The 21479-nt window shown below is 44.6% G+C and overlaps 1 protein-coding gene across 5 annotated transcripts in view; it reads left to right on the plus strand.

The window, feature by feature from the left end:
* LOC142486596 (leucine-rich repeat-containing protein 37A2-like) overlaps positions 1–21479 on the plus strand; it is a 176660-nt gene that overhangs the window by 148601 nt on the left and 6580 nt on the right. For 4 of the 5 annotated variants that reach the window (XM_075585191.1, XM_075585192.1, XM_075585188.1 and 1 more), the window contains 2 exons: positions 6898–7058; positions 7639–7703. In XM_075585191.1, the coding sequence (XP_075441306.1) occupies positions 6898–7058; positions 7639–7703 (226 nt within the window). The remainder of the gene's footprint in view (positions 1–6897; positions 7059–7638; positions 7704–21479) is intronic. The other variant, XM_075585189.1, reaches the window with a different exon arrangement.

A 21479-nucleotide genomic window follows, 5' to 3' on the forward strand; every position in this document is an offset into this window, starting at 1 on the left:
AATAATTAATTAAAAAACACTGTAAAGGGCCACCCATGTAGGTAATAACCCATAGTTGATCATGTAAAGGTATTACAAGATCACACTTGAATCACAATGGTACATGCAATAAATACATAAGAACACATTGTAAAAGGGGGATAGAAAGGAAGGGAAAGGGGTGAAAGGTCTAAAATGGTAGAATAGAACAGATGAATGAGAGGGGAGAAGGAAGGATAATATGAGAAGAAAAAAGGGGGGAAAGGGAAAGAAAAGTGGGGTAAACAAGCAGGGGAAAAGGGTTGAGAAAAATGGGAGGAGAGAAAGAGGGAAGGGGAGGGGGAGAAAGAGAAGAGAGGGAAGTGGGGGGAAGGAAAGAATGGGGTAAAGGAAGGGTAGACGGGAGACAAAGAAGAAAAAAGAGAGAGAAGAAAAAAGAGAGGAAAGAGGGAGAAGAAAAAAGAGGGGGGATGGGGGGGGGGGGGGGAAGGGAAGGAAGGAGTGAGAGAGGGGGGGGAAGTTCCAGGGGTATATTAATTAAAAACTAAAAATGGATCCCAATAATCATAGGAATGGATAAAAAATCTCATTAGTCTTAATGCAACAACTAATATCCGTTTATCTCAAAAAGGGTGTAAGTTCAATATAATCATTGAGACCTCCTGGGTATTTGGACTGGAGGGTAAAGATCCAAAATTGCTCACGTTTGGCAAATTGTAGATCTCTATCTCCTGCCCTCACGTTGCTCTTTATTATCTCAATACCCATATATTGTACACCCACTGTACTACAGTTGTGTACTTCTTTAAAATGAGTCAAAAGATGAGTTAGAGGTTTGGAGGTCCCTTCTAGTTTAGGGATATTAGTTATGTTGCGTAAGTGCTCCATAATACATATTTTCAAATTTCGCTTTGTCCTGCCCACGTACTGCAGTCCGCAGCTGCACTGCAGTATGTACACCACATACGTGGACAGACAATCAATAAAACTCGAAATTTTGAAATTGGTCCCTGTAATGTGGGATTTAAAGGTCTTACAAGTTAGCATTTTTGGGCAAATCTTGCACCTAGCGCATTTATGATTTCCCACGACTCCCAGTTGGTCCCTTAGATCTTTCTTGGGTTCTTTGTCTGTTCCCTTTAATAGACATGGGGCAAGGATGGTTTTTAAAGTCTGTGCTTTTTTAAAAACAACGGGTGGTTTTGGAGCAAGAAATTTATTTAAAATTGGATCCATGAGTAAAATGTGCCAATGTTTGGTCAAAATATTTTTTATGGAATTATGGCAAGAATTAAATTGTGTCACAAAATATGGTGTCTCTTGTTTGTCTTTTTTATGGTTGACAGGGGGGGAGTCGAGTGTGTGAATGTTATCGACTTCTAAGTCACTGTTTTTACATCCTAAGGTTTTGGCATGTATTTGTTTACTCTTTTTTAGTAGTAATGAATCCCTATTTTTATTCAATGCTTTAAGGTAGGATTCAGATATTAATTCCTCCTGATAACCCTTGTGTCTAAAGCATTTAATCAGTATTTGTGACTGTTCCATATAGCTATCAACAGTTGCACAATTCCTCCTGATGCGGAGAAATTGGCTATACGGAATATTGTCAATGCACTTCTTTTGATGTCCGCTTTTGGGATGCAAATAGGAATTTACATTAGTGTCTTTAAAGAAAGTTTGTGTAAGAAGAGAGTCTCCCTTGATGGAGATTGATAAGTCCAAGAAGGTAGTATTGTCCTTCTGGACATTGCTAGTGAAGGTGAGATTAAAATTATTGTTATTAATCCTATCAACAAAGTTTTTAAATGACGTCTCATCGCCATCCCAGACAACTAGTATATCATCAATGTATCTCCTCCAGAGTTTTAACTGAGGAGGAGATACAGTGATACCCCATATATGCATCGACTCCCACCATCCCATGTAAAGATTGACAAAGGAAGGTGCAAAGCGGGTCCCCATAGCAGTACCACAGTGTTGTACATAGTAGTCGTGCTGAAATAGAAAATAATTGTGTTGCAAAATAAACTCGATGGAATCGTGAATAAAGTGACGCTGTATAGGTGGGAGTGTGTCGTGAAGTGCTAGATAGAAATCTATGGCTTCTAATCCACCTTTGTGAGGTATTGATGTGTAAAGTGCCTGTACATCTAAAGTGGCTAGTAAATAGGTGTTCACCCAAGGAAAATCGTGAAGTAGAGTAAGAACCGAAGTAGTGTCTAATAAGTGTGAAGGTAGTGTTGGCACAAGTGGTTGTAAAAAAGTGTCTACATATTGGTAAAGGTTAGCTGTGAGAGAGTTGATACCAAAAATAATAGGTCGCCCAGGAGGATCAGTGAGGGATTTGTGAATCTTGGGTAAGTGATACAGGATAGGGATGGTGGGAGCAGCGCAAAATAGGTAATCATATTCTGCCTTACTTAACACACCAGATTGTCGTACCCTTCCAAGTAGTAATTTAAGATCTTCCTGATATTGTTTGGTGGGATCCTTGGATAGTTTCCGATAGGAATTGGTATCAGATAGTAACCGTAGTGCCTCCCTACAGTGATCAGTCCTGTTTTGGAGGACAATGGCCCCGCCTTTATCTGCCTCACGTATAATGACATCTTGATTGTTTTTTAATTCGTGTAATACTAATTTTTCTTGTGTGGTTAGATTACTGGTGTATTTATGTTTCCCATGTTCAATTTGGCACAGTTCTCCAAAATCCTTCTCTACTAGTTTGTTAAAGATTTCTATATAATGACCACGAGAGTGATAGGGATAAAAAACTGATCGAGGTTTATAATTCGTATGGTTCACTGGACATTTAAAGTGAGCATCCATATATCCCTCATCTGCTAAATTGGTGAGGTCAACCAATGCAGCTTGTTCTTCTATGGTAAAGCCCTCAATATTTGAACATATGTCGAGAGATGCTGCTTCAACACTGTATGGAGCATTCGAAAAATGTCTACCCAATGTGAGTTTTCGAGTGAATTTTTGAAGATCCACATACAGATCAAAATTCTTAGCTTCATATGTGGGAGCAAATGATAAACCTTTACTTAACAGCATCATAAGTGTATCATCTACAGTAATAGATGATAAATTAAAAATACCGTTGTTAATCAGTGTGATTTTGTCTGGGTGGGTTTTTTGCAGGGTTGTAATGATTCCTCCTCTCCCCCTTGTTCCCCTTCTGAATTCTCTCTTTTTCTTGATATTTTTTGTTTGGTCTCTGGTGGGTGATTTGGATCCCAGCTCGGTATTGTTTGCCTGACTTGATTCAATCTGGCTAAAAAATCATCATTATGTGATTCTGGCAATGTTCCTAGGACCTCATATGTATTAGTCACTGGGATTGGGTTCTCTTTAGGTGAGATTGGGTTCTCTGTTTCCTCTGCACCTTATTACTGGATGTACTTACCCCTATATGTAAGTTTTTATTGTTACTACTACTAACATGTTTTAATTAAATCTTGACCCTCGGTGCGCTTTTGTGTTTCATTCCCTGCTATTTGCATCTAAATACAAATTAAAACTGTTTGGACCTGATGTTGGAGCAAAGCTTAAACCCTTCATAATGACTTAATTTTGTGCCTCTGTAAGGGACACTTTACTCAAATTAAAGATATTATTTATTGAACATTTTTTTATTTTCCCTTATTTTTCCTTCCACCTTGCTTTACTTTGTAGGCTTTGTTCTTTTTAAACTTGTTTTTGGGTGGTCTGTTTCCCTTAGGGGATTGAATCGGTTCCTTGTCTCCCATACTTAGGAAGACTTGGATTTCCCTAAAAAAAACCTTACAACCAAATCTACCTTCACCTGACGAAAGATCCAAGGATATGCTACCTCTGAATCTTTCGTCCTTTAATACTTCCTCGGTGTGGGTATGCTAGCAATCTTCTCTCCTTCTAATAAAATCTTTTTAGTAACTACAGTCCCCTTGGTCTCAACTGGTTCTAATCTAGATTTTGGGCTCCTTTGAGGGGTTCCATTTTCTCTGTATCATTATAATTAGCATTTTTATTAAAATGATATTTTTTTGGATTCCCCCTGAAGTGTCCAAAACCAGGCTTATCTTCTCTTTGTTGATAAAAACGGTGTTCCTCTCTTCTACTCTTATTCCTTTGCTCCCCCTTACCTATAATCTCTTTAATCTTGTCTGAACTTTTTCATCTTCATAAAACATGTGTCTTTTTCTACTTTGTCTAATCTTTTCTGCAAGTCCCTGTCTCTCTCTTTAAATTATGACTTATCCTCAAATGGTAATAGTTTTCCTTTAATCTCATCCACTTCTTTATCTATAATGTTTAGTTGTTTCTTCTGCTGATCTATGATCAATTTCATTAAACTAAAAGAGCACACATCTAATGCCTCACACCATTTTTTTTTAGCAAAATCCTCATCTTCCAAATCGAATGAGGGATTTTTTAAAGTCTTAAGTCCTCTTGGGATCCTTTCACGTTCTAAATATTTCGCCAAAAAAGTCACATTAAGCATTTCTTCGTATCTCTAGTTAGCAATTTCTCCAATTTTATAAACTCTTTATTTAATAAATCCTCATCACGTATTTCTATATTTTCTTCTATCACAATTGCTATGTTAAAGTCCACATATTTCAATTACCTCACTGAATGTATTTGAAAAGAGGTTATCACCATATTAAATGATAGGGAGTGCTGCCACCAAAAGTAGAAACGGAATATAAACCAACACCAAAAAGATTGGACAGCGCTCTCACACTAATCAATATACGTGAGTAAAGTGGAATACAGGCAATTGTATGTGAATGAAAAATACTGGGTGAAAATTGCTCAAAAACCTCCAGTGAGGACTTGTTTCCAAAAGTCCTCTAGAACAGCAAATCTCCTCCAAAATCCAGAAGGAGCAGGATCAACCCAGAAAAAGAAAAAAAACAAGTACATATTAAAAAAACAAAAAAAAAACCAGAAAGGCCCAGTGCAACACAAAGTGACACAACATATAGTACGTATTAAAAACAACCCCAGTGTCATGGGAGACCAGGATATTTACACATTTTTACCATGATCACTCATTGAGCAAAACAATGTAGAGAAATAAATTGTAATTTATTCAGCATAAATTCACTTACACAGTGAAACACAAAATACAGATGAAAATACACACTTACTGGGGGGTCTTGGGTCAAAAACTATACTTTCCTAGGTGCAGGGAACTCTATGGGAGAGTTTTACCCTGACCGGGACTTTGCCCAGAATCGGCTGGAACTGAAATCGGCATGAAATCCAAGCCACGACTGCTACGTTCGTTTCTGAGAACTTGGCCGCAACAGTCGGGACTTAGTCTCTGTTGGGCAGGCTTTTCAGGCTTGAAATTGAAGCCGGTTGCATTGCTATTTTGAACTAAGTGTAGCACATGACCCCCCCCCTCCCCTCACTGTCTGGGAGATTATTGCTATGCAACTGCTAAGTGTAGTGCTGGTTACCGGCGACGTACAGGAGAGAAGTGGCCCGCGATGGTGTGGGGGAAACAGGGCAGACCGTTGGGGATTCCTCTGGTTCTTTCCTTCTTGGTGACAGCACTTCCAGACATAGGGGGCTTCAGCTTGGGTAAAAGGGTTCCAGATACTGGACCCTCCCTCTTTGAGCTACAGGACGGAAGTTCCTCAATTATTGCTTGAAGTTCAGCCCCTTAGAGGTGAGACCTTCAGTTAGTGTTTGGAGTGGGTTCCAGACTATCCCTTCATGGGGTAGGAGCTTGCCGTGTCTCCCGGCCGGGAGTCAGACGTGCTCAGCCCCTCATGGACTGAACGCATAATCTAATCCAACTAGGCCTCACCAGATCGCAGCCACGTAACGAACCCCCATCCTCTCCTTTTTCAAGCTTATCAATTAAGGGTAACTGTGAGTGCATTACTTTTTATAGGGAGAAGGAGTGGCGCAGAGTTTGAAGCAGGGGAACCTGGTTCAATTCCCAGTGTTGGCTCCTTGTGACCTTGGGCAAGTCACCTTATCTCCTTGTGCCTCAGGCGCCAAAACACATAGATTGTAAGCTCCACGGGCAGAGACCTGTGCCTGCAAAATGTCTCTGTAAAGCACTATGTAAAATTAGCAGCACAAAAATGAAGGAAAGGAGGAGCACACAGGAGACTTGATTTGAGTTTTGAAAAACTTCAATAAGTTAGCAGCACTATAAATAAAAAAAGATATCTATGTTTAATTTCATGAGAAACTGTCATTCTATATCCTACCCACTGGAGGCATTTCTTTGCGCTATTCATTAATTTTATCATATGAGTTACTACTCAAAAATTACTTTTACTGTTTATTATTTGCTCTTATCCTTTCTATTTATATTTCTATGACTGCTATTAACAACTTCTATGTGTTCCCATCAATGCACAGAATTCTATTTTTATTTATGTATTGTTTTCTTTATATTGCACAACCAATCCGTATAGTCCCTATCTATTGTGTTACCTACTTGCGGTTTATTTCTAATGATCCTATACTGATACCAATACTACAAGTTTACAATAGTGAGTGCTTAGGTATATTTAATTGGTACAATGTAGATGTGGTTGTGTTGTTGTCTTAATGTTCTATCATCTCTAGAAGTGTGTACTAGGCCACAATCCTTTGTGACTCATATGAGGGACTAAAGAGAATGTTTTAATGGGTGGCAGAGGGCCTTATGTCTTATGGGTCTGGCACCGTTTATTTGGGGTATGTCATTGCATATAACTGTAGCCAGCTATTTGCGCTATACTGTGCACTGGGATGCAGGTCGATTCACTGTGTTATGTAATGGTTATGTGTATTGGAATCAGACAGCAGACATTTTGTTCCATTGCATCCGAATCCCAACACTGTCAATGTGAATAGTAATTAACCCATTCAGTGCTGGAGTACCCATGCTTGGGGTTACATTTCATCTGTTTGTAGGCCCCTGGTTCTTCAAAAAGTAGCTCTGAAATGACTAAACCACTTTGGCTCCAGGATATATGCAGGCCCCCCGATTCTGCACAAAAGAAAAATGTGTTACAGGGAAAGGACGAGGTAGAAACATCAGAAGAGGAAGACATTTTCGACAGTCAGGACTACAAGTACGTTATTTCCTCCTCTTAACCCTGTGAACTTACTAAATGGTTCTCAAGTTCTTTTCTTCTTGTGAGTTTGGTGACAAGGGAGGTAGATTCTTCATACCTGGTCTGTAAATGTTTGTACAGTAGCTGCTTCTGGCATGTTGTGTACTTTGCTCTGCGGGGGGATTTTCATGTTTGATTAAAAGATTTAGGGGGCTGAGGATCGGAATTCCATTGCGCAAATAGCCCTAAAAACAGAAAATTGAAATCCCTTAGATGTGATCTAACAGTGCAATTGCATAAAATGCAGCATTCGTCCTTGTAACATTTTATTAATTAATTCCAATGTGCAGTGTAGCTGTCTGAAAGCCTGAGATGTGATTTCTGGCTGTGCACTGCACAATTATTGATAATACAGGGCATGTGTGTGCCTTTTTACTTTCTGTTCTGTTCTTTTACTGCCCCGTATTTTGATCACCTAAAGATTGCAGCAAAAGATGATTGCCATTCACTGCCGTGTTTTTAATTTGAATGTAATATTATTTATGGTATCACTGCAGTTTTGTGATTGATCTTTTGTGTCCTGGTTCGGCCCGGTTAGGCAGCCCGAAGGATTTTCAATTAGCTGCATGTACGGAAGCATCGTGGAGGAGGAGAAAGCAGAAGGTAACGTCTACTTACCGTATCTTCCGTACAAAAGCTGGGTTTTTGCAATGTATTTACGCTGGTTTAAAACTTGAATGCATATAAAATGACATATTTCCAAGTTTTGTATATTTTTTAGTTATATTTTTCTAATATTAATTATTTGAATTGTTTAGAATTAGCAGTTGTCGGAAAAGAACAGAATGTCAGAGCTGTAGACATTAGCATTAGCATTTTAATAATGACTTTATCTAATAAATGAACAAAAACAATAAATACAATTCCAGAGATTTAAACACAGGAGCCAAGGGAAATCAGAAGCGTTCAGTGTGTTCACCAGGGCGTGACATGTTCTCCATTGGAGGAGACATGTTAAATAGAAAACGTTCACTTTTCCCCAGGACTTGACATGTTCTTGTGCACATTTCCCATTCCTTTTTTTGTTAAGGTCCCTTCAATCGAGGGTCTCTACTGCTCAGATGTGGGCTCCAAATTATGTAACTTAGAGTCTGGGTGCGCACCCCGGATCCCAATAATGACACAGAGTCACGTATTAGTTTCCTCAGACAAGTAGTCAAGACAAGACTGCCGAGTTTTTGTATTACAATCTATTTATATCAAAGTAGGCTAACACTAGCCAATCATTCAATGCCACACCTATTATGCGGCAAAGCTTATCCAATTATTACATTAGTTAGTAGAAAAAGGCACGATGGGGGCGGGGGTCTTGTCGGCTGATGCAAGTTTCACAGGAATGCCGTGTGTCCTTGCTTTCTGAAGTTATGTTTCGTTTTCTCTGTAATCAGTCGGCTTTAGGTCACTTTGCTACTTCCTTATTGCGTGGGCGAGAGTCTGTGCCAGCGGAATTCCACAGTCACCTCGGATAGAAAACAGTATTAGTAAAAAAGCACAGCAAACAGATATAAGATGGAGACGAGTGGTTTCTATAAAGCATAGAGATATGATCTCCATATTTTATCCTTCACAGTAACAATTTCTTTTATTGGTCATGTTCACACATTTTTGTACATACAATGTCGTCATGAACCCATGACAGTTGTCATAGTTTTGATACATCGCGACCAATATCTTTTTCTCATTTTCCTGAGATAGGGAAAGAGGTGAAAAAGAAAGGACGAGGGAGGGATAGAGAGAGAGAAGGGGGGGCGGGGGGGTCGACTAACAAAGGGAGGGGGGGGCGGGGGGGAGAAGGGGGGGGGATTTGGGAGGGGGACCCGAGGCCACCTTGACCTCTTCGTCTTTGGTTCGAGGCGGGTTTGTCTGAACCAGGGTTCCCTCTATTTGGCCTTCTCGAGGTTTATCTCCCTGTCCAAGGGTCCCAGGTATTCTGGAACTGCGGCATCTTCTTTTGGAGCATGGCTGTAAGTTTCTCCATTGTCATCACCTCGTTTACTCTCTTGATTACTGTGGTTCTGGAGGGGGCCTTAGTTTGTTTCCAGGCGGCTGCTATAGAGCACCTGGCTGCCGTTAGTATGGCCATAATGAGCCTGGACATTGGGGAGGTGACATCCTCCAATGGTTTGCCCAGCACCAGAATCAGCGGGTCAAGGGGGAGAGAAAGCCCCGATACTCCAAATATGAGCGTCTGGATCATAGTCCAGAACCTTTGACTCTCCGGACATGACCACCAAATGTGGGCCATGTCCCCCTTTTGACCACATCCCCGCCAGCACAGGTCCACTGTGCCGGGGTAGATTTGGCTCAGTCTCGCTGGAGTCAGGTACCACTGATACATAATTTTATAGATGTTTTCTTTTATTGTTGTACAGATTGAGGTTTTTGTAGCTTGCTCCCAGATCTCTGCCCAGTCTTCCTGATCTATTTCAAGGTGGAGGTCCTCTGACCATTTTTTCATATACCGATGGTCTGGGTTTTGAGATATTAGTTCTAGACCTTTATAGATCTCAGATATCAGACCTCTTTGGTATGTGTTTTTAGTGCAAAGGGATTCAAATCTGGTAAGCGGGGGGAATTTGGCGGTTGGGGACAATGCTAGCAGAAAGTGGCAAACTTGCAGGAATTTAAATAGGTGAAGATCTTGGATCTGATATCTGTCTTTTAGCTCTTGGTAGGTTGATATCTCCTCTCTCTGCAGCAGATCAGCAACCAGCTTAATATTGTGACCCTGGAATTGGTCAAATTGTCTCGGGGAACAACCTGGTGGGAAGTTAGGGTTCCCGAAGAGTGGTGTGAGCTTGGAGGGGGATGCTAACAGACCATACTTCCCTTTGCTTTTAAGCCATACGTTCCACGTGCATCTCATTGCTCCTAGGTCGAACCTCTGTGGTCTGGTCCCGCTGTTACTCGGGGTCCACATTGCCACCTGGAGGGAGTTGGGGCGAGCATAATGGGTTTCTATGTCGAGCCAAGAAGCCAAGGCCGGGTCGCAATTCCAGACTACAGCCTGCTTCAATTGTGCTGCGAGATAGTACTTAACTATGTCGGGGACCCCCAGTCCCCCTCTCTCTTTTGGTGTGAGCATCACTGATCTAGGAACTCTGGGTTTTTTATCGTTCCAGATGAATTGGAGAATTTCCCATTCCTTTTATGTTGTTTCGTTGAACTGTTCTACAGTTTATTAACACTGACAATTCTCAAAGGTCATTTAGCAAAATGTAACTTATAAAAGGCTTGCAAACCTGAATTATTGGTCCATTAGCAGGGAGGTGTATAATCAGAGATATATCAAAGCCATGGTACACTCAAGATAACCATAATACATGCCACCGGTGCTCAGCAGAAGTGGTCTCGCAATGAAGTGGATCCCACCGTCAGTCCAAGAATACAATAAAGTTGGTACTCGTGTCATCTTATGAAAAAGTATCGACGATCTATTGGTAGTTGATCGATGTTTCTGCCTGCTTGCGGGCCTTTCTCAAGATACAAAAGTGATGGGAGTTGTGCTATAAATATGCTTACAGCGAAGTGAAAAAAGGCGCCGAAAAAAGCTGTGACATCAGTGCTGCAAAGCTGCAGTCTGAATGTAAAGTGACACACTAAGTTTTAAAAGGGATAATAAACTGATCGAAAGAGACCAGTGAGTGGTGGCGAGAGGGCACGACTCACAGAAAGAAATCCCTATAGCGGTGCACAACAGACAAATATATACAAGTATGGATAGTTGTACAAACTGCGAAGAAGGAAATATAAAAATCAGTACTTTATTAATTAGCAAAATAAATTATTCTTATGTATTAAAACCAATGTTAACCGCTGTAGAAGTCAGATAATATCTTGATGATTTAGCCGTATAAATGCATACAAGGGACTCCCTATGTAATTTAAGTGCAGCACATGCATACCGGGGTTGTGTAAATACACACTAGTAAATGGCGTATGGGGTCAGTTGGCCCTCAGGGCAAACTATGTTCTATTGCTTGCGTTGGATTATCTGCAAAGTGAATCTGATAGCGCTCACCCTGGTTACACTACAGTGTTAACATACAATAAAGTCCTGGCACAAATATCAAAGAGAATACCAGTCGGGGGGCGTGTCCAGGACGCCGATGAGAACGGTCGGGTAGCAGAGGAGCTCCCCAGACCCAAGAATAAAAACTACAAAGAAGCGCTTTTCCCCCCCAAAAAAATTGACAGAGACTGGGATAAAACCTGCAGGAAACCCACACGAGTGGAATGGCAGGCAAACAAAAAGCCCAAACGGGCCAAGGAGTTACCCGCTTCTTTTCCCCGTCTCAACGGAGCTCAGAGGCTGCCTTTTAGCTCTTGGTAGGTTGATATCTCCTCTCTCTGCAGCAGATCAGCAACCAGCTTAATATTGTGACCATGGAATTGGTCAAATTGTCTCGGGGAACAACCTGGTGGGAAGTTAGGGTTCCCGAAGAGTGGTGTGAGCTGGGAGGGGGATGCTAACAGACCATACTTCCCTTTGCTTTTAAGCCATACGTTCCACGTGCATCTCATTGCTCCTAGGTCGAACCTCTGTGGTCTGGTCCCGCTGTTACTCGGGGTCCACATTGCCACCTGGAGGGAGTTGGGGCGAGCATAATGGGTTTCTATGTCGAGCCAAGAAGCCAAGGCCGGGTCGCAATTCCAGACTACAGCCTGCTTCAATTGTGCTGCGAGATAGTACTTAACTATGTCGGGGACCCCCAGTCCCCCTCTCTCTTTTGGTGCGAGCATCACTGATCTAGGAACTCTGGGTTTTTTATCGTTCCAGATGAATTGGAGAATTTCCCATTCCTTTTATGTTGTTTCGTTGAACTGTTCTACAGTTTATTAACACTAACAATTCTCAAAGGTCATTTAGCAAAATGTAACTTATAAAAGGCTTGCAAACCTGAATTATTGGTCCATTAGCAGGGAGGTGTATAATCAGAGATATATCAAAGCCATGGTACACTCAAGATAACCATAATACATGCCACCGGTGCTCAGCAGAAGTGGTCTCGCAATGAAGTGGATCCCACCGTCAGGCCAAGAATACAATAAAGTTGGTACTCGTGTCATCTTATGAAAAAGTATCGACGATCTATTGGTAGTTGATCGATGTTTCTGCCTGCTTGCGGGCCTTTCTCAAGATACAAAAGTGATGGGAGTTGTGCTATAAATATGCTTACAGCGAAGTGAAAAAAGGCGCCGAAAAACGCTGTGACATCAGTGCTGCAAAGCTGCAGTCTGAACGTAAAGTGACACACTAAGTTTTAAAAGGGATAATAAACTGATCGAAAGAGACCAGTGAGTGGTGGCGAGAGGGCACGACTCACAGAAAGAAATCCCTATAGCGGTGCACAACAGACAAATATATACAAGTATGGATAGTTGTACAAACTGCGAAGAAGGAAATATAAAAATCAGTACTTTATTAATTAGCAAAATAAATTATTCTTATGTATTAAAACCAATGTTAACCGCTGTAGAAGTCAGATAATATCTTGATGATTTAGCCATATAAATGCATACAAGGGACTCCCTATGTAATTTAAGTGCAGCACATGCATACCGGGGTAGTGTAAATACACACTAGTAAATGGCGTATGGGGTCAGTTGGCCCTCAGGGCAAACTATGTTCTATTGCTTGCGTTGGATTATCTGCAAAGTGAATCTGATAGCGCTCACCCTGGTTACATTACAGTGTTAACATACAATAAAGTCCTGGCACAAATATCAAAGAGAATACCAGTCGGGGGGCGTGTCCAGGACGCCGATGAGAACGGTCGGGTAGCAGAGGAGCTCCCCAGACCCAAGAATAAAAACTACAAAGAACCGCTTTTCCCCCCCAAAAAATTGACAGAGACTGGGATAAAACCTGCAGGAAACCCACACGAGTAGAATGGCAGGCAAACAAAAAGCCCAAACGGGCCAAGGAGTTACCCGCTTCTTTTCCCCGTCTCAACGGAGCTCGAAGGCTGCCGCAAAAAATCAAGATGGTGCCTGCTCCACACACTCACGCGGGACCAAGCAGCCAGCAATGGAGCGCGACTGCACAGAAACACCACCGCCGCCAGACGAAGCCCTAACGCGGGACTATATGCAGGAGTTGATCACATTTATGCTGAATAAACTCCATACTTCATTAAAAGCGGACCTGAAAGCTGCGGTCTCTGAATTGAAGCAGGAGATATCAGGCCTCACCGAACGCACCGCGGTGCTAGAGACCAAAATGGCCGACGCATCACAGGCCGAAGAGGACGCCGCGAATGAAATATACCGGCTGGGAGCTGAAGTCAGCAACCTCAGGGATCAAATGGAAGATCAGGAGAACCGAGATAGACGACAAAACGTCAGAATCCGTGGGATCCCGGAATCGGTTCTCCCAGCCCAGATCAAACCCTATCTTCTGGACCTCTTTCAGTCAGTATGCCCAGACCTAACACTCACGGACTTAGGAATGGACAGGGCACATCGGGCCCTAGGACCAAGGTCGGACGACCCTAACCGGGCAAGAGATGTGATAGCACGGGTCCATCACTATTCCATAAAGGAACAGATAATGGCGGCTTGTCGCGCACAGGAGCCAGTCAGATATAAGGACGATCATCTTCAAATATATAATGACTTGTCCAAGCGCACGGTCCTTAGGAGAAAGGAAATGCAGCCACTCACTAAACTACTCCGCGAAAAGGAGATTAAATATAAATGGGGCTTCCCATTTAAATTGCTGGTGCAAAGAAATGGTAAATACAGGTATACCCCGCTTTAAGTACACTCACTTTAAGTACAATCGCGAGTAAGTACATATCGCCCAATAGGCAAACGTCAGCTCACGCATGCGCCTGTCATCACGTCCTGAACAGCAATACCGGCTCCCTACCTGTACCGAAGCTGTGCGCAAGCGGGGAGACTATAGAGCCTGTTACAAATGCGTTATTTACATAAGTTATGCACGTATATGACGATTGCAGTTCCTATACATGCATCAATAAGTGGGAAAAGGTAGTGCTTCACTTTAAGTACATTTTCGCTTTACATACATGCTCCGGTCCCATTGCGTACATTAATGCGGGGTATGCCTGTACCACACTATCAGGCACCCAGAAGATATGGCGCACTTTGCCAAAGCAATGGGACTGAACCCGCCAGCGGAGTGGAGTGACAACCCCACCAGAACTGAAGGCCCGGACACACTAGACCCTCCAGTGCGAGCCTCTGAAAGACTGGCGGAGCAGAACAAGGATGCATCCAGTGAAGCGCCCAGAGGCCTCACAAACAAGGCCACCCTAAGTTACATCCCACAACCAGTCAAACATTCCAGCCTGCTACCTGAGGGATTTCTTCCCCTTCCCTCTCCCCCCCCTCTCCCCCTCTCTCCCCCTCTCTCCGCCTCCCCCCCCTCCCACCCCCCTCACGTCCCCCCCCTCCTTCCCCTCCCCCCTCCCCCCCCTCTCTCTTCCCCCCCTCCTCCCCCTCTCTCCCCCCCTCTCTCCCCCCCCCACCCTCCCCCTCCCCCCCCCCCCCCAAGACACCTGCGATCCCCCCTGCATACCTGCTCCCCGACGACCAGATAGCTGATGACACCGGCAACGGGACCTGATGAACGGGAAGCCAGATGGAAGGGAGAGCGTACATCTGGCCCTCGCAGAGCACTCAACAACTCACCGGAACAGCACCAGCGGCTGACCCTTCCCACGACGATGAGTGCACACACCGGCAGCACCGACACCAAAGTCCAATCCAGCGACATAGGGGAGCGGAGGAACCAAGCTCCACCTGCGTGATGGAGTACCGGAATATATCACCTTTTTTTTCCCCTCCCGGGTGGCCCCGACGACCGGAACATCCCCACGGTAGTGGAGAAAGCGAGCACTCAACCTGTGAACCGAGACCCCCTTCCGTGTCTCCCCCCCCCCCCCCCTTCACTGGGGGATCAGCGGTCAATCCGGTAACTGTGAGTACTACTTTCCACACAGCATTGTGGGGCACAGAAGGCCCTAATATCACGGCAACCCAGGCCTAACCAGAACATAACGAGTCCCAATAGAAACCAGCCACAAACAATGAGTGCCACGGCAGCACAGGGCCGAAGTCACCCATTACCATATCAGACCCTAAGACAATGATGGAACCCCCCCCCCCCGGCCATGGAAGGCCCCCCCACACTTCCCCCCCCCCCCAGTGGCCTCCCGAGATTCCTACCATCACGAAGGGAACTTGAACAGTGCAAATGCGCCACGGAGAACGATCCGGAGTATTACTCCAATCACAGCACTAGCACATAAACTATCAAACAATATTTTCTGATGTTAATGTTGATGTTAAGGTTAATATGTTTAAAGTTTAAACCGGATAACAAAAGTTAAGAGCCAGAAGGCCCCCCCCATGCAACCCCCCCCTCCACCGACCTTGTTCCATAAAATCAAACAAGATTTAGAGAAATGGGGAGGATATCAGATATCATGGATCGGGAGAATGGTCTCGATTAAAATGAATATACTCCTTAGATTGTTATACTACTTTCAGACTCTCCCGAACCACATCCCTGGCTCAGAATTGAAAAACATCCAAAAACTAATCTTCCACTTTATTTGGCAGGGAAAAAAACCCAGAGTTTCCAGAACAGTTCTCTTGGCCTCAAGGGGGAGAGGAGGAATGGGAGTCCCAGACATCACAAGATACTACCTGGCTGCCCAACTGCGACAGGTGGTAGTCTGGAATGCTAACCCAAATCAATATTGTTGGCTGGATATAGAAACACAATATGCCGGGACGCCTTCACTGCCGGCCTGCCTTTGGTCCCTGAGCAAGGAGGACATGCAGAATAGTAAATTCAAACTAGGCCCAATGAGACACACATGGGAGACCTGGATGAAAAGCAAACTCAAATATAAGTTCACAACACCACAATTCCAACTTATACCAATTCATAAAAATTCGAAATTCCCTCCTGGATGTGAGCCCAGACAATTTGATCAATTCCAAGCCAAAAATATCAGAGCGATTGCCGACCTCTTGAGCTTCGGAGAGTTCCTGAGCTATCAAAACTTACAAACCAAATATGAAATAGTAGGGCTGAACGTCTTCAAGTACCTACAAATTCGGCACTTCATTCAAACATTATCCCCAACGTTGGAATTTTCCCCCTCTCACAGGCTTCGAGCGGCTCTGTAGAGAAACAGCTCACCAGAAAGGTCTAATAATGCAAATTTGTGCAGAACTAGAGAGGGCCATAGAAGCCCCCACACACGACTATATGCTACATTGGGCATCAGAATTGGATATACACTGGCGACACACTTTATTCGAGCTCGGCTAGTCCCACGAATTCGGGTATACCCGGGTGTATTGAGGTTTGTGACTGTTTTCTGCCCGAGTATATTGGGTTATTTTCTAGGCAGGGATTGAAGCATTTTATTCCCGCTGGCTGCAATACTGCACAGTATATATATATATACTGCATTACAATTCATGAATTTATGCCATCTGGTAGACACGCGAAGCATTGCAGCCTATTAAATCCTAATCATTATCATTTAACAAATCAGCCGCCCATCAGCCAGGCATGAACCCAGGCTGGGAAGGCAAACGCAACGGGGCTTGTCAGAGGTGAGGAGCGGCGCATTCCAGGTATCTGCCAGGTACATACCGGGTATTTGCTCGAATAAAGTGTGTCGGTGCAGTAGTTATAGACCGAGAGGATTGGGAAAGTATCTGGGAAAATGCCTCAGGGACCTCTATATGTACCACAATCAAAGAAAATATATACAAAATACTGTTTCGCTGGTATCTCACTCCAGTTAGAATAAATCAAATCTACCCTCTGGCCTCCGATCTGTGCTGGAGAGGCTGCAGTCAAAAGGGGGACATGGCTCATATTTGGTGGACATGTCCTGAAATTCAGAAGTACTGGGAAACTACACAAAATTTAATAAGAGAAGTCACAGACCTCACAATACCCATTGACCCGCTGACCTACCTGCTGGCCAGACCCTTAGAGACACTTGACCGACCAACAGGCAAATTAGTCTCCTTCATTCTTACGGCGGCTAGATGTGCGGTGGCAGCTGCCTGGAAGAAAATGTCTCCCCCTTCTAAACAAACAATAGTAAAAAGGGTGCAGGAGGTGATGGAGATGGAGAGACTATCTGCCTTTTTGAAGAGGTCTACTACCTCATTCAATAATATATGGGACCCATGGCTAACACATATGGCTCTCCTGCGCCGAAATGCCCCATAACAGTAAAAAGGGTTACCATGATACAACAAAGACCCGTGCTGTGGACTCCGAGGAGAAGGAGAACAATGCCCCCTACCCCCCCTCCCCCCCCCTCTCCCCACCTCCCACTTTCTTATCCCTTTTCTGTTTCCACACTCGCGCCACCCCGGCAGGCCCTGAAGGGCCAGGGGGACGTTGAGGCTTTCTTCCCCTCCCAAGACAAAATGAGGAAAATCTGTATTAGGCCTAAATAATGCGAAGTCGATGATAAATGTAAAATGTTATATATGCCTAATAAAAAATTTGAAACAAAAAAAAGAGAATACCAGTCCTTCCTTCAGAATCAAAGGGGAGGGTGGAAAAATTGGAATCCAGGACAGTGCCGTTCACACTGTCCTTTTTTCTATATGGAAGATTCTCTTGTTCCAAATCTCTAATCCTGATGCTCTGCAGAGATGGAATACAAAAAACAAAGAACCATTGCGCAGTACCCTCTGAGTAATGGAAACTCCTCTCCCCAGCCACTACTGCTGCGGCCAAGTTTATTCGAGCATTTGCCCGTTCTTGGCCGCAGCAGTAGCCTGGCGCGCGCCCGAGAGTGACGGGCGCGCGCCGAAGCAGCGGAAGAGCGCCCTCCGATCGGGGCGCTCTCCCTACCGCTGCCGAGTCCCCCGGAACCCCCTGCCGCTGTCCCGCGATCGCGGGACACCAGGGCTCCCTCGGGGAGCCCCTGGACGCGCGTGCAGGGGGCGCACGCTCCCGAAGACGCGTGACCGCGCGTCTATGACGCGCGGCACGCCGAGGGGGGCCACTAGCAAGCCGGGAAATCTCCCGGCTTGCGGTACCGGCCACACTCTAATAAAGTGTGTCGGTAGTGTAGCTACTTACAGAAAGGCTGTAGGGAATGGACCCTGATTGGTATCTTTATCTTGGGACAGGTCACTGCAGAACACACTGGATCACTCCGCACCATGTTCTGTCCTCAGGTATCTATTCTGGAACTCAGATTAAGAGTACCCAGTGGATATAGAAGACAAACATGGTGCAAATACCGCTGATATAAAATGTATTTAAAAACACAACAAAACACCACAAGGTGTCACACTCACATTTGGAATGTGATGATAAAACCATTTACAACGTGCTGTTCGCTGCCTGTAGGTGCCAAGCTGCATACACTAGTAGCTGGGGTTGGATCCCTTCCTCCCTCCTTCTCGTGGCCACGACTGCAATAAGATCCTTCCCCCGATGATACACTACTATGCTGCTGCTCTCTCCCTACGTGCACGCAGTGGCGTCACCGATAAGCTCCACCCTACGTGTTTCGTAACTATCGTGTTACTTCGTCAGGGGTGTCGATTACAATACTTGCTCCTACTATAATCCCTACGCTCACACACATTTTTAACTCCTCCCTCTACTCTGGTACTTTTCCCTCTTCATTCAAACATGCAACAGTTGTGCCATTACTCAAAAACAGTAAACTTGACCCTACCTGTCTTTCTAACTATCGATCTGTCTCCCTCCTGCCTTTTGCCTCTAAACTCCTTGAACGTCTTGTATTCGCTAAATACAATAAATCTAAGGCAGGGATTATACTACGTACAAATTGCAGGATCCCTTAGAGGCTGCCCCTAGTGCGTGTGCACAATGGAGCGTGATGTCGCGACCGCGTTTTGAAAAGGCAAAAAATGTGTCTTTTCAAGCGATGGCTGTGTCGCGTGAATGGTTCAGCCAATTATGGCAAACCAGCTTTGTGACATCATAGAGAGTAGGTAAACAAAGGCAGTGCACTGCCTAAAAATAGTGAAGGAGGCTCATGGTGGCAAAAAAAGGTTCCTTTATTAAATAAGGGGATCAAACATAACCCCTGGACAACACAGAAAATCCACACCTACGCATTTCGGGCCGTGCTCCCTTTATCAATACACCTTGATTTTTGTTTACCTACTCTCTACTTACCTTGGCTGGTGGATTGCACGCTGTTAAGGATACCCGATGGGACTGCTCTTCTGAAGAAATCTGGAAGTTAAAAGTGAGTTTTCCTTGCATATTATTACTCTTTATATTATTATGGATGGGACAATCTACAGATGCAGCAACGAGTATTAGAAGTCTGCCTGGGTAGATTCTGGGGCAGTTTCACAGTAAATGCCTCAAAATTGCCTCAACATTTCTGTGAGATTCTTAATGGCCCATAGGATTAACACAGCAGGGGGTCCCTGCAAACTGAATGGTACTGCAGGGATCCCCTGCTGTGTTAATCCAATGGGCCATTAAGAATTTTACAGAAATGTTGAGGCATTTACTGTGAGACTGCCCCAGAATCTCCCAGGAATTTCTCAGGTAAGTGTTCTAATACTGGTGGCTGCATCAGTATGTACTGTTTATTGTGCTTGTCAGCACTACTGTCGCGGCCGAGTTTATTCGAGCATTTGCCCGGTCTCGGCCGCGACAGTAACCGGGCGCGCGCCGGGGTGTCCCGAACGCGCGCCGAAGCCTCGGAGGAGCGGCCCTCCGATCGGGGCTTCTCCCTCGCCTCTCCGGGTCCGCCAGGCCCCCCGGAACCCCCCACCGCCGTCCCATAGATCACGGCACACCAGGGCTCCCTCGGGGAGCCCTGGGCATGCGCGCAGAGGGCGCAGGCAGCCGATGAAGCGTGACCGCGCATCGGTGACGCGCGGCACGCCGAGGGAGTGGGGCTAGCAAGCCGGGGCATCCCCCGGCTTGCGGAACTAGCCCTGCTCGTATAAATCGTGTCGGTAGTGTAGGTACTAGTCCCTTAGCCCTATTAGGGTGTTTTATTGCTGCTCACTATAACATTGGAGTGGTCCTAACGGAAGAATTTATAATTTATTATTGGGACTTGAATTTTTTTGATGCACCGGTTACCCACATCTCATGACATCATGACATCATAGACACACCACCACGCCTGAAATAGTATGTGCAGAAATTGCTTGAGCGACAGGAGCGCACCACACCATGCGCATGCATGCGCTCAAGCGCGCACTATAATCTCAGCCTAAGGCAACCATGCTACCGCCGCCGACGAGGGATAACTGTCCCGAGCCCAATGGCTGGCAAGTCACTTTATTTCTCTGTGGCTCAGGCACCAAAAATCATAGATGGTGTCTGAACTAACTAATGTACAGCGCCCTGGATAAGGACACCATATATATATGGTAATAAATAAATATACCTGGACAAACCTATTAAGCGTTATTATATGAGAAAATTATTATAAATGTTATAATAGTTATTATTTAAAATGGCAAAACATTTCAGAGAAATAATTAAGGAATTTTCCCTAATAGACTCATGGAGGGCAACACACCAGAGTCAGAGAGATTACACCTGTTTTTCTGCACCTCATAATTGATACTCTAGGCTGGACCTTATACTAGTCTCTAAAGATATTTTCGAGGGGATATCTCAAATGGACATAGGCCCAATAACTTGGTCTGACCATGACCCCATAAACCTAACCTTTAGAATTGGTGTGTGCAAACTGGGGGGTGCGCAAGATTTTCTAGGGGGGGGCCGTGGTTGCAGAGGTCCCACACTCTTCCCCGAGGCATTTTAATTAAATTCCCGGGGATTCGCATGAGGCCCCTGTAATATCTCCTATTTCACTTACCTTGTCTTCGGCAACACGCCGTCAAATGACGCCGTGGGGCCATGTGACGTGATGCTTCGTCATGGCAACGGGCGTCAATACTGCTGCGGGGTCACGTGCCGTCACATGACCTGCTGTGTCATTTGCCGCCGAACCCTGTGAAAGGGGGGGTGCGAGCGCTGGGCAGCGCAAACTTTGCACACCCCTGCTTTAGAACATAATTCGTCAAGATTGTATTGTATGGTATTGTATGTCTTTATTTATATAGCGCCATTAATGTACATAGCGCTTCACAGTAGTAATACATGTGGTAATCGAATAAATAACAGATAATATAAATAACAGATCATGGGAATAAGTGCTTTAGACAAACATAACATTAAGGAAGAGGAGTCCCTGCCCCGAGGAGCTTAAAATCTAATTGGTAGGTAGGGAGAACGTACAGAGACAGGAGGAGAGAGTTCTGGTAAGTGCGTCTGCAGGGGGCCAAGCTTTATGTATCATGTTTTCAGAATGTTCACAGTGCTATTCGTATGCTTCTTTAAGC

The sequence above is a fragment of the Ascaphus truei genome, unplaced genomic scaffold (genome assembly GCF_040206685.1).
Source record: "Ascaphus truei isolate aAscTru1 unplaced genomic scaffold, aAscTru1.hap1 HAP1_SCAFFOLD_97, whole genome shotgun sequence".
Taxonomy (NCBI): domain Eukaryota; kingdom Metazoa; phylum Chordata; class Amphibia; order Anura; family Ascaphidae; genus Ascaphus; species Ascaphus truei.